This window comes from Rutilus rutilus (genome assembly GCF_951802725.1).
Source record: "Rutilus rutilus genome assembly, chromosome: 3".
NCBI lineage: Eukaryota > Metazoa > Chordata > Actinopteri > Cypriniformes > Leuciscidae > Rutilus > Rutilus rutilus.
The window spans coordinates 58,994,972-59,009,890 of NC_140211.1; the positions used below are offsets into that span (position 1 = coordinate 58,994,972).

The window sequence follows — 14,919 nt, forward strand, 5'->3', positions numbered from 1 at the left end:
CACCTTCGTTCCACTGAAGAAAGACAGAATGAAAGAAAAGAAAGTCAACAGGGATTCCAGTGACATGAGGGTGATTTTCATTTCTGGGTGTAATATTGTTGCAAATGCGCCTTTGTATCAAATGTACCAGTTTTATAGCAAATATCATAATATTTTCTACAGACTGGAGTACAGTATGTTCCTGTCCCAGCTAAACTTGCTCTCTGTTTTCACTGTTTGTGTGTCAGCCGCATTATTTTCTGACTGTGCTTGCTGAACTGTTCAATCTCTCTTCTTTGGCTTCCTCGCTGTGTCTCTCTCTCTCACAGTCATTGCATACAGCAGATTCTAGAGAGTGTTAATCATTGTCACTTAAATGGCATTGTACATCGAGACTTGAAGGTTAGTATGACAGGCTCAAACCTGTTTGAACAAACAATAAACCGCTGGTTCCCATTGTGGACGCCTCCTCTACTCACCCCTGATCCCTCGAAACACAGCTACACACTGAGAAACGTGTGTTGCGGTGGGCTGAGGGGTAAAAACACAAATAATGACCTCAGAAATAGAAATTTGTGCATGTAGCACCTAATCGGGGACTGTGCGTTTGACTCTGTAGGATTGTCTTTTTTGTTTGTGTGTGTTGATGGAGACTGTGCCCTTTTTGATTGAAATGCAAAACGGGCATCAGAACCCATAAGTCAATGATTTAGTGGGTCAAGCTCGCAGTCGCCCAAGCAAACACCACTTCTGGATTGAGATTTTGGGGAGCAAGACGAGAGGTAATGATGACAGTAGATGTGCAATAGATAGATATATAGCTATATTTGATAACGTTCACAAACAAATGTTTTATAACTGTACAGTAGTGCTGGGAAATAATGTGCCTAATAGTATAAACAGTCATTATAATCTGATCACACATCTGTATCTGTGTAGACAGCATCAGTCATTATAATCTGAACACACATCTGTATCTGTGTAGACAGCATCAGTCATTATAATCTGAACACACATCTGTATCAGTGTAGACAGCGTCAGTCATTATAATCTGAACACACATCTGTATCAGTGTAGACAGAGTCAGTCATTATAATCTGAACACACATCTGTATCAGTGTAGACAGCATCAGTCATTATAATCTGAACACACATCTGTATCAGTGTAGACAGAGTCAGTCATTATAATCTGAACACACATCTGTATCAGTGTAGACAGAGTCAGTCATTATAATCTGAACACACATCTGTATCAGTGTAGACAGCATCAGTCATTATAATCTGAACACACATCTGCATCAGTGTAGACAGCATCAGTCATTATAATCTGATCACACATCTGTATCAGTGTAGACAGCGTCAGTCATTATAATCTGAACACACATCTGTATCAGTGTAGACAGCATCAGTCATTATAATCTGAACACACATCTGTATCAGTGTAGACAGAGTCAGTCATTATAATCTGAACGCACATCTGCATCAGTGTAGACAGCGTCAGTCATTATAATCTGAACACACATCTGTATCAGTGTAGACAGAGTCAGTCATTATAATCTGAACACACATCTGTATCAGTGTAGACAGCGTCAGTCATTGTAATCTGAACACACATCTGTATCAGTGTAGACAGCATCAGTCATTATAATCTGAACACACATCTGTATCAGTGTAGACAGCATCAGTCATTATAATCTGAACACACATCTGTATCAGTGTAGACAGCATCAGTCATTATAATCTGAACACACATCTGTATCAGTGTAGACAGCATCAGTCATTATAATCTGAACACACATCTGTATCAGTGTAGACAGCGTCAGTCATTATAATCTGAACACACATCTGTATCAGTGTAGACAGCATCAGTCATTATAATCTGAACACACATCTGTATCAGTGTAGACAGAGTCAGTCATTATAATCTGAACACACATCTGCATCAGTGTAGACAGAGTCAGTCATTATAATCTGAACACACATCTGTATCAGTGTAGACAGAGTCAGTCATTATAATCTGAACACACATCTGTATCAGTGTAGACAGCGTCAGTCATTATAATCTGAACACACATCTGTATCAGTGTAGACAGCATCAGTCATTATAATCTGAACACACATCTGTATCAGTGTAGACAGCATCAGTCATTATAATCTGAACACACATCTGTATCAGTGTAGACAGCATCAGTCATTATAATCTGAACACACATCTGTATCAGTGTAGACAGCATCAGTCATTATAATCTGAACACACATCTGTATCAGTGTAGACAGCGTCAGTCATTATAATCTGAACACACATCTGTATCAGTGTAGACAGCATCAGTCATTATAATCTGAACACACATCTGTATCAGTGTAGACAGAGTCAGTCATTATAATCTGAATGCACATCTGTATCAGTGTAGACAGCGTCAGTCATTATAATCTGAACACACATCTGTATCAGTGTAGACAGCATCAGTCATTATAATCTGAACACACATCTGCATCAGTGTAGACAGCGTCAGTCATTATAATCTGAACACACATCTGTATCAGTGTAGACAGCGTCAGTCATTATAATCTGAACACACATCTGTATCAGTGTAGACAGCATCAGTCATTATAATCTGAACACACATCTGTATCAGTGTAGACAGAGTCAGTCATTATAATCTGAACACACATCTGCATCAGTGTAGACAGCGTCAGTCATTATAATCTGAACACACATCTGTATCAGTGTAGACAGAGTCAGTCATTATAATCTGAACACACATCTGTATCAGTGTAGACAGCGTCAGTCATTATAATCTGAACACACATCTGTATCAGTGTAGACAGCATCAGTCATTATAATCTGAACACACATCTGTATCAGTGTAGACAGCATCAGTCATTATAATCTGAACACACATCTGTATCAGTGTAGACAGCGTCAGTCATTATAATCTGAACACACATCTGTATCAGTGTAGACAGCATCAGTCATTATAATCTGAACACACATCTGTATCAGTGTAGACAGAGTCAGTCATTATAATCTGAACACACATCTGCATCAGTGTGGACAGAGTCAGTCATTATAATCTGAACACACATCTGTATCAGTGTAGACAGAGTCAGTCATTATAATCTGAACACACATCTGTATCAGTGTAGACAGCGTCAGTCATTATAATCTGAACACACATCTGTATCAGTGTAGACAGCGTCAGTCATTATAATCTGAACACACATCTGTATCAGTGTAGACAGCATCAGTCATTATAATCTGAACACACATCTGTATCAGTGTAGACAGCATCAGTCATTATAATCTGAACACACATCTGTATCAGTGTAGACAGCATCAGTCATTATAATCTGAACACACATCTGTATCAGTGTAGACAGCGTCAGTCATTATAATCTGAACACACATCTGTATCAGTGTAGACAGCATCAGTCATTATAATCTGAACACACATCTGTATCAGTGTAGACAGAGTCAGTCATTATAATCTGAATGCACATCTGTATCAGTGTAGACAGCGTCAGTCATTATAATCTGAACACACATCTGTATCAGTGTAGACAGCATCAGTCATTATAATCTGAACACACATCTGTATCAGTGTAGACAGAGTCAGTCATTATAATCTGAACGCACATCTGCATCAGTGTAGACAGCGTCAGTCATTATAATCTGAACACACATCTGTATCAGTGTAGACAGAGTCAGTCATTATAATCTGAACACACATCTGTATCAGTGTAGACAGAGTCAGTCATTATAATCTGAACACACATCTGCATCAGTGTAGACAGCGTCAGTCATTATAATCTGAACACACATCTGTATCAGTGTAGACAGAGTCAGTCATTATAATCTGAACGCACATCTGTATCAGTGTAGACAGCGTCAATCATTATAATCTGAACACACATCTGTATCAGTGTAGACAGTCAGTCATTATAATCTGAACGCACATCTGCATCAGTGTAGACAGAGTCAGTCATTATAATCTGAACACACATCTGCATCAGTGTAGACAGAGTCAGTCATTATAATCTGAACACACATCTGTATCAGTGTAGACAGCATCAGTCATTATAATCTGAACACACATCTGTATCAGTGTAGACAGCATCAGTCATTATAATCTGAACACACATCTGTATCAGTGTAGACAGAGTCAGTCATTATAATCTGAACACACATCTGCATCAGTGTAGACAGAGTCAGTCATTATAATCTGAACACACATCTGTATCAGTGTAGACAGAGTCAGTCATTATAATCTGAACGCACATCTGCATCAGTGTAGACAGCGTCAGTCATTATAATCTGAACACACATCTGTATCAGTGTAGACAGAGTCAGTCATTATAATCTGAACACACATCTGTATCAGTGTAGACAGAGTCAGTCATTATAATCTGAACACACATCTGCATCAGTGTAGACAGCGTCAGTCATTATAATCTGAACACACATCTGTATCAGTGTAGACAGAGTCAGTCATTATAATCTGAACGCACATCTGTATCAGTGTAGACAGCGTCAATCATTATAATCTGAACACACATCTGTATCAGTGTAGACAGTCAGTCATTATAATCTGAACGCACATCTGCATCAGTGTAGACAGAGTCAGTCATTATAATCTGAACACACATCTGCATCAGTGTAGACAGAGTCAGTCATTATAATCTGAACACACATCTGTATCAGTGTAGACAGCATCAGTCATTATAATCTGAACACACATCTGTATCAGTGTATCAGCATCAGTCATTATAATCTGAACAAACATCTGTATCAGTGTAGACAGTGTCAGTCATTATAATCTGAACACACATCTGTATCAGTGTAGACAGCGTCAGTTATTATAATCTGAACACACATCTGTATCAGTGTAGACAGCATCAGTCATTATAATCTGAACACACATCTGTATCAGTGTAGACAGAGTCAGTCATTATAATCTGAACACACATCTGTATCAGTGTATCAGCATCAGTCATTATAATCTGAACAAACATCTGTATCAGTGTAGACAGAGTCAGTCATTATAATCTGAACACACATCTGTATCAGTGTATCAGTGTAGACAGTGTCAGTCATTATAATCTGAACACACATCTGTATACTGTATCAGTGTAGACAGTGTCAGTCATTATAATCTGAACACATATCTGTATCAGTGTAGACAGAGTCAGTCATTATAATCTGAGCACACATCTGCATCAATGTAGACAGCGTCAGTCATTATAATCTGAACACATCTGTATCAGTGTAGACAGCATCAGTCATTATTATCTGAACACACATCTGTATCAGTGTAGACAGCATCAATCATTATAATCTGAACACACATCTGTATCAGTGTAGACAGCATCAGTCATTATCTGAGCACACATCTGTATCAGTGTAGACAGCGTCAGTCATTATAATCTGAACACACATCTGTATCAGTGTATCAGCATCAGTCATTATCTGAACACACATCTGTATCAGTGTAGACAGCGTCAGTCATTATCTGAACACACATCTGTATCAGTGTAGACAGTCAGTCATTATCTGAACACACATCTGTATCAGTGTAGACAGCGTCAGTCATTATCTGAGCACACATCTGTATCAGTGTAGACAGCGTCAGTCATTATCTGAGCACACATCTGTATCAGTGTAGACAGCGTCAGTCATTATAATCTGAACACACATCTGTATCAGTGTAGACAGCGTCAGTCATTATCTGAGCACATATCTGTATCAGTGTAGACAGCGTCAGTCATTATCTGAGCACACATCTGTATCAGTGTAGACAGCGTCAGTCATCTGAGCACACATCTGTATCAGTGTAGACAGTGTCAGTCATTATCTGAGCACACATCTGTATCAGTGTAGACAGCGTCAGTCATTATCTGAGCACACATCTGTATCAGTGTAGACAGCGTCAGTCATTATAATCTGAACACACATCTGTATCAGTGTAGACAGCGTCAGTCATTATCTGAGCACACATCTGTATCAGTGTAGACAGCGTCAGTCATTATCTGAGCACACATCTGTATCAGTGTAGACAGCGTCAGTCATTATCTGAACACACATCTGTATCAGTGTAGACAGTCAGTCATTATCTGAACACACATCTGTATCAGTGTAGACAGCGTCAGTCATTATAATCTGAACACACATCTGTATCAGTGTAGACAGCGTCAGTCATTATCTGAACACACATCTGTATCAGTGTAGACAGCGTCAGTCATTATCTGAACACACATCTGTATCAGTGTAGACAGCGTCAGTCATTATCTGAACACACATCTGTATCAGTGTAGACAGCGTCAGTCATTATCTGAACACACATCTGTATCAGTGTAGACAGCGTCAGTCATTATCTGAACACACATCTGTATCAGTGTAGACAGCGTCAGTCATTATCTGAACACACATCTGTATCAGTGTAGACAGCGTCAGTCATTATCTGAACACACATCTGTATCAGTGTAGACAGCGTCAGTCATTATCTGAACACACATCTGTATCAGTGTAGACAGCGTCAGTCATTATCTGAACACACATCTGTATCAGTGTAGACAGCGTCAGTCATTATAATCTGAGCACACATCTGTATCAGTGTAGACAGCGTCAGTCATTATCTGAACACACATCTGTATCAGTGTAGACAGCGTCAGTCATTATCTGAACACACATCTGTATCAGTGTAGACAGCGTCAGTCATTATAATCTGAGCACACATCTGTATCAGTGTAGACAGCGTCAGTCATTATCTGAACACACATCTGTATCAGTGTAGACAGTCAGTCATTATCTGAACACACATCTGTATCAGTGTAGACAGCGTCAGTCATTATAATCTGAGCACACATCTGTATCAGTGTAGACAGCGTCAGTCATTATCTGAACACACATCTGTATCAGTGTAGACAGCGTCAGTCATTATAATCTGAGCACACATCTGTATCAGTGTAGACAGTGTCAGTCATTATTATCTGAACACACATCTGTATCAGTGTAGACAGCGTCAGTCATTATCTGAACACACATCTGTATCAGTGTAGACAGAGTCAGTCATTATAATCTGAACACACATCTGTATCAGTGTAGACAGCGTCAGTCATTATCTGAACACACATCTGTATCAGTGTAGACAGCATCAGTCATTATAATCTGAACACACATCTGTATCAGTGTAGACAGAGTCAGTCATTATAATCTGAACACACATCTGTATACTGTATCAGTGTAGACAGCGTCAGTCATTATCTGAGCACACATCTGTATCAGTGTAGACAGCGTCAGTCATTATAATCTGAACACACATCTGTATCAGTGTATTAGCATCAGTCATTATCTGAACACACATCTGTATCAGTGTAGACCAATACCAAGATCTGGGTAACACAAAAACTATCCAAAAATTGACCCAAAAGGCTCAACTCAGGAATTGGGTAGAAAAAATAGCCCAAGATTTTTTAGAGTGAACTCATTAGTAGAGATGGATGTGTGCTTCCACCCAGCCCTACTGCATAATCATCTGAAATGCAACACTAAAACTTTATGTAATGTGAAGCCCAGTTAAGTTGTTTTCATCACCTCCAAGGCCCTGCTCCCTTGCTCTCAGTGCTGTGCACAGATAGTGAGTGTGTGCTTGTCACTAACCCACTCCCCCTGGTGTTTGCATGCAGTCATTGCATTCAGCAGATCCTTGAGGCTGTTCTCCACTGCCACCAGATGGGAGTGGTCCATCGGGACCTGAAGGTGAGTAGAGATGCTGAGGGTCCTAAACACCAAGGCCTTCTTCTTTGACCTCTTGTACTGATTCAAGGCCTTGAATAAGGTCTACAAAATGGCTGATGAGATTATATAAAGATTATTGAAGTGCTTAGTAACATATAAAGTCTGAGAATCAAGTGTCAATGTTATATATTTTTTGCACCATTAATGACAAAACACTAAAAATTAAGCCTGCAGGTTTAGTTGGGAATGGTGTTTTCTGTCGATCTTCAGATAAAAACCAGCACAGGCTCTTGACGCTGCTAATTTGCCAATCAAATGAGCCAGGTGCAACCAGGGGATTGTTTTCCCTCCTCTTGTAATCTGAATTTGCATCGGCCTGGATTCTGCTCTGTGATTGGCTGCTGTCATGCTGATACATTAGGACTTGCACCAAAAAAACAACAAAAAACAAAGCAAAGCAAAGACATTAGGCACAAAACAGTAATGTATATTGTATATTAAACAAAACAGTGTTTATACAGTATCTCTTTCCATACAACAAAAGCATACTGTACAGTGACCACAGACTGGCACGCTCTAATCTGCACTACAAATAGGCAAAATTGGCACATTGAGATTACAAGACTGATATTTGAATATGAACAAGCACAAATGAGTTTTAAGAGCTATGGAAGGGTTTGGAACAACGTGTGTGTGTGTGTCGTGAATTTGTTTTCTACACTGCAAAAAATGCTTTTCTTACTTAGTATGTTTGTTTTGTTTCCAGTGCAAATATAAAAAATAATTAAATCATGAAGCATTTAATAGAGAAGTAAAATGACATAAGAAATGATATCTTATTTAAAAAAAAAAAAAAAAATGAAAGTGAGTTTTTGCTTAAAACAAGCAAAATTATCAGCCAGTGGAGTAAGATAATAATTAATTCAAATGGAAACCAAGAAAAATTATCTTAATTCAAATGGAAACCAAGAAAAATTATCTTAATTCTAATGGAAACCAAGAAAAATAATCTTAATTCTAATGGAAACCAAGAAAAATAATCTTAATTCAAATAGAAACCAAGAAAAATAATCTTAATTCAAATGGAAACCAAGAAAAATAATCTTAATTCAAATAGAAACCAAGAAAAATAATCTTAATTCAAATGGAAACCAAGAAAAATAATCTTAATTCAAATGGAAACCAAGAAAAATAATCTTAATTCAAATGGAAACCAAGAAAAATAATCTTAATTCTAATGGAAACCAAGAAAAATAATCTTAATTCAAATAGAAACCAAGAAAAATAATCTTAATTCAAATGGAAACCAAGAAAAATAATCTTAATTCAAATGGAAACCAAGAAAAATAATCTTAATTCAAATGGAAACCAAGAAAAATAATCTTAATTCTGATGGAAAACAAGATTATTTTCAAGATTATACAAAAACGTACTTAATTTTTATTTTTATTTTTTCAGAAAACAAGATGTAATTTCTTATGTCATTTTACTTGTAGAGTAAATGCTTTACTAGTAATTTTATTGATATTTGGACTGGAAACAAGACAAAAATATCAAGTACAAAAAGCATTTTTTTGCAGTGTAAACTATTCCTTTTAGAAAATATTTTTGGCAGAAGATTTGTCGGAATAGGTACAACATGACAAAGCAGCAAGAAATACATTATATCCTAATCAGAGTTTTTATCCTTACCAGCAAAATCAAATGGAATACAGTGTGGATGTGATATGCTTTCCTTCCTCATTTCTCCCTTTTAAGGAATGCCACTTATTAGCAAAAAAGAAGATCTGTCTCATCCGTTATGGCTTGTCCAACAATTTGAAGAATGTTGGTGGTTTGCTCTCAGAAATTCATTTGATTGATTTTTAGAGCAATCACAAAGATTGTGTAACAGCCATATACAAAAAGCAATATTGTACAATTATGAGGACAAACTATTTGTCATTTAGGGCAGACCTTAGGGTTTGAAATGGGGAAGGTTTTATTATGCTAATATGTAGGGCAACAAAAGAGCGCTTGTAATAATGTACTACCAGATTCTGCTGTTCAAATTATCCTCAGGGGAATCATAGATCTGCTCTCTAATCTACTCTATTCGTCATTATCTCTCTCTTCTCCAACAAAGGACAACATCCGGCTATTCTTTATATGATCTCGACACCCCTGTAATTAGCTTCCGCAGTTCTAATGTTCCCTCCCTTGCCTTGGGTATTTGATGCTGAAATGGAGTAAACTCGTGTAGCTTGGCTGTGGTGTGTGCTAAGTAAAGACTAGTTTCTACTTTGCTAAAACTAGAAAGACTAGACACTGTGATGACGACGTCCAGGCCACCCCCAAGTGGCAGTGTTTCACCATTCATCCTTCCCTCGGGTCATTTTGACCCGGAATTGTTTTAAAAAAAAAAAAAAAAAATTATAATTAAGTGTTCATCAGAGGGGTCCAAGACCCCATGACTTTTGTCGCACTTGAACCACAAATAAAAAAAAAAAGAAAAAAAAAGAAGAATGGATTCATTGAAATTGAATGGAGTTTTGTGGTTGAAATAAAAAAAAAGGTAACAAATCCTTCTCTCGCGGGTCAATTTGACCCCCTTAGGAATTAATGGAATGCGAGGAATTCTTCAGTAGTTGAGTTGAGTTTATTTGACATAAAAAAGTAGTAATACAGTAACAATTAAAGTAGCACAACTTATTTGTCAAGGATAACACAATAAAGTTGCATTAACTGATTTCCATTGAAGTCCTTGTACACATGCATCCAAAAACCTAAAAATGCTCAAAATTCTAACTAAAAATGCTAAAACTTTACCAAAAAAACTATTTTATAATGTCTTCATGTTTATCTGAATGCATATTGAAGAAAAACTGACTTTAGGACCCAGCGGAAAAGATCATTTGCTCCATATTGAGCTACAAGGCCATCTAGTGGCAAGAGTTATGAAATATCATGTTATATATTTTATTTTTTTCCCACAAGAGTCAGTCAGTCAGTTAGGTTCGACTTTACATCGGAGTGACAGACGTAATTGGATCCCTACCAAAACGCCACTATTGCTGCCCCTTCCAGCGCTTAGCATAAGCCACCTAATGCCCCCGGACCTCCTGGGGCGGAAGATGGACGATTACTGCTGTTCTGCTTGACCCGTACACAAGTCAAGTCACCTTCATTTATACAGCGCTTTTAACAATATAGATTGTTTCAAAGCAGCTTTACAGAGATAATAGGAGATTACAGTAACAGAGATTGTTTTGGCTTTACAGCAGCTCTTGAAAAAAGTTATTGTCCAGCTAAAGTTAGTTTTGATTGATTCACTTCTGTCGCAAGGATCATTAGTTATTAACTTAGGGACCGCTAACACAACACCGTTCTAACAGAAAACCCTTAACGCGCTCCGTACGCTCATTTACACAACGACAGTGCCTGGTGGCTTGAGAATGCAAACCTTGAAACAGGTTCCAAGGTGCAAGCTTTTAAAAAAATGTGAAAAACTTTATCATCTCGGTGATTTTTTTTTTTTTAAGACTACTTGAATAACACTGGAAAAGCGTGCTTTTTCCAAGGGTAAATGGATGCTTCTGAGGCCACACCCTGCCCATAGGGAGGGAGAGACGGCAGAGCGGCTCTGTCAAGGGAAGACACAGGCTCGTCGACAGGGAAGCCGTACCATGGAAGAATACACATAATGGATTGGGATCACAACATATGGGCACCTAGCCTAGCACAGGGGTCGACCACTGGGCATACTTACGAGTGTTAGGCCTGGTGTCGGACGTCTCCGCCACGTCTGACTGCCGAGGGTGGTGGAGGAGCTCCAACAGGGTTCGCCAGCTGGGGATCTCACCTGAGGAGCAAAGGGAAGCACACAGATCCGGTTCTTAGGAGGGAAATGGTGCAGCAAGTGAGACATCAGATCTCTGGTGTTTACTGGCTACTTGGGGCGAGTGCACGGGAGGTCACTGGCTCTACACTATTCTTGAAATCAGAGCGAAGGAACGGTCTGTGTCGAGGGAGAATCGAGACATGAAAGTATGGATCTTCCAGGTCAATCACTGCAAAACAATCTCAGGGATGGATGCATTTCTGCGTTAACATTTTGAATGGAAGCTTTTGAAGGGCCCGATTCAAGACTCGCAGGTACAAGATTTGGCGTAACCCACCGCCTTTCTTGGGTACAATGAAGTAGGGGCTATAGAACCCTGACTTCATATTGGCTTGAGGGACCAGCTCTATCACGTCCTTCGCCAGTAGGACTGTGATTTCTGCCCGTAAGACAGGAGCATCGCTGGCCAGCACGGAGGTGAACTGGATGCCCCTGAACTTGGGGAGATGCCAGGCGAACTGTATTGCATAGCCAAGTCTAATGGTCCAAATGAGCCAGCAAGACGGGATGGGAAGCGCTAGCCATGCTCCCAGGGACCGTACAAGTGGGGTCAGAGGGACCACAGACTCGGCTATACAGTTGGGGCAGCGAGGTGGAGTGCAGGGACCTGAACCGGAAGGCATAGCGTCCTGAAGTGGGGTCTGAGTGTGCGGTGCAACCCTTACCTGGCTCCACAGTTGGGCAGGGGGTGCGTGAGAAGGCATAGCGTCCTCAAACTGCACGCTGTTGCCCGCTGGCAATAGGAGAGGGGATGAGAGTGGCAAGGCATAGCGACGCAGAAGCGTCTGATTGAACTGATGGGTTAAATTCTCGACTGTGTCGCTGAAGAGGCTGGCCTGGGAGATGGGGGAGTCGAGAAATCGATATTTGTCGGTCTCCCTTATATCTGCCAGGTTCAGCCAGAGAGGGCATTCCTGGACCACCAACGTGGACATCGTCTGACCCAGGGAGTGCGCAATGACTTTCGACCGCATGTAAGGCGAGGTCCGTCGTTGTGGGCAGCTCCTGGACTAGCCCTGGATCAGAACTACCCTCGTGCAACTCCTTAAGTGCCTTGGACTGGTACACTTGCAGGAGAGCCATGGCATGCAGGGTGGAGGCGGTCTGTCCTGCGGCTCTGTAAGCCTTGGCCACGAGAACGGACGAGAACTTAAAGGCTTTTTAATGGGAGACACTGATTACTCCGCCAGGCGGCAGCGCTCTTTGCACACGATTGCATCGCAACCGCGCGCTCCACCAGGGGGTTCTCCACGTACACCTTGGCCGCCCTGCCATCGAGGGCATGTGAGGCGTGCTAGACATGCAGCGCTGTCACACCAACACCGCAAGCAAAGACCTCTTCCCGAAGAGCACTGCAGACACTTATAATCTTCAAATTTGGGATTTTTTGTGACCACAGAGAGTCAGGACCTCGGTTTAACGTCTCATCTAAAGGACGGGATGGGACAAGGGACAAAATGACAATCTCACACGCCAATGTGCACTGGCTTGTTAAGTTTACACTCGAAGGTGATTGGACTCTCAGGCGAGATCCCATTACGTCAGTCATGCCTGACTGAAAGGGAACTATAGTGTCGTTTGTTTGACATAAAATGCACTTGCTCATTATGAAGTTGATTGTGGATGTGACATGCAAAATGACAAATATATTGTAGTAAAGCATTGGCTTTCCGAATCAGGAGCAGAGACTACAAGTTTCTGGAGAATGTTTTTTGAGATCTTGAGCACCGGCATTTTAAAACTCGCAACTCTTCGAGTTAAAATTTAAGGTCGGGCTCTTTTGACTTGGGCCGGTATAAGGCTGGGTTACGGTTATTCACACTGTCAGTCCAAATTCGATTATTTTCATATCCGATTGGATTCTGAGCTAAATGATCGATTGTCCACTGTAATATTAAAGTTTGTGTTGATAAAGCAATGACTGCATGACTCCCTAGCATGTTAGCACCTTGATCTAACTAACTGCAACTAACTGAACCTGACAAACTAGCCTTATGTCCTCAGGTATTGTGTTATAATGGGTTGACTGCTCTTTCTAGACTCCCCTGACATAAGAGTCCCTTCGAATTGATGATGACATAATCAATTCTAAGCTAAAAAAGGTGAAACATCCACTACTGTGAGAAGCTATTTGTTGATTATTTTTTTTTTAATACCATTACCATAAATAATAGGTGTATATCAGTAATTATGAATGTATACATTCATGAACAAGGCTCATATGAAAGGGGTTGTCTGAAAGTTTTCAGTATATGTATGTATGAAGTGCTCAGGTTTGTGCCTAGTTAATTATATAACAAAAATCATACATTTTCATGACTTGTGTGCGAGTTGAATCATTATTTACTCCAGTCTTAAAGGGTTATGCAGAGTTTGCTACTGACCTATTAAATTTTTTGCAAATTATTATTTTTGCAAAGACATTCACATGTATAAATTTGTGAAAAACATTTTAAAAAATCACATGCACAAACATAAAAAAATAGTTTTTCAGAACTTTCCAATGAAACAAACACCATTTGTTTTTGATGGATTTGAATGTAACCGTTCCATCACGGCTACAACATAATTCGACGTTTTAAATGTGACGTGTCAGCTGTTGTTGCTCAGTCATGTAAGTCTATTCTCAGGGCTCTTCCTGAAGTTCTGCGTAACCCTAGAGACTTTTTTTTGGAAGACTTGCTTCAAAAATATGTTGTATCAGAGATTGTCCAAGCACAGAAATCCCTCCTTCGTTAAAATCAATGAAAAATTATTTGAAATCAATTTTGAAAATATATAGAAAAAAGAAGTATTCATATATGGTACACTTTTTTGACCCAAGTCTTCCATGACAGTGTTCCTCAACTGGTGGGTCGCGGAGAGTGCAGTCAAAGAAACAACAGCAGCAAATGTCTTTTCTGATGCAAGACTTTTATTTTGAAAGACGTGTATGAAAGCTGTTGATTTCTGTCAGAGAAAAACGTGCTGTCCTCATTAAGGAGATGCGGTCAGATGAAATGCTGTCAGGCTGTATGTCAGTGTAATCTTTCTAACGTAAAAATAAAAAGTCTCTCACCTCAGAAAAACAAACTTTCCTGTTACACGTTATAATGTTCTCTCGGTGCTCACACTTCAAGTGCTGTATAAAATCCTCTATATATATATTTAAAGCGCAAATGAAATTGCAAGCATGCAACGTCGTAGTAAAACAGTAAGTCATGAAATTACCCCAAAAAAAGGTACCAATAAATGACGTGTGTTAGCTGGGAAGGTTTTGCATGCAGATATGATGCTCTTTCTGTTCATCAGTGTACATATGTTTCATTAGTTGTTCATGTTAGTA

General features: G+C 39.5%; 1 protein-coding gene across 11 annotated transcripts in view; it reads left to right on the forward strand.

The window, feature by feature from the left end:
* Nucleotides 1-14,919, forward strand: part of camk2d1 (calcium/calmodulin-dependent protein kinase (CaM kinase) II delta 1) — a gene marked incomplete at its 3' end in the record, with an annotated part of 84,720 nt that overhangs the window by 37,635 nt on the left and 32,166 nt on the right. For 7 of the 11 annotated variants that reach the window (XM_084405751.1, XM_084405755.1, XM_084405757.1 and 4 more), the window contains exon 6: nucleotides 7,663-7,735. In XM_084405751.1, coding sequence (XP_084261877.1) covers nucleotides 7,663-7,735 — 73 coding nt within the window. Of the gene's footprint in view, nucleotides 1-308; nucleotides 382-7,662; nucleotides 7,736-14,919 lie in introns of all 11 variants that reach the window. The other 4 variants (XM_084405754.1, XM_084405756.1, XM_084405759.1 and 1 more) reach the window with 1 other exon arrangement.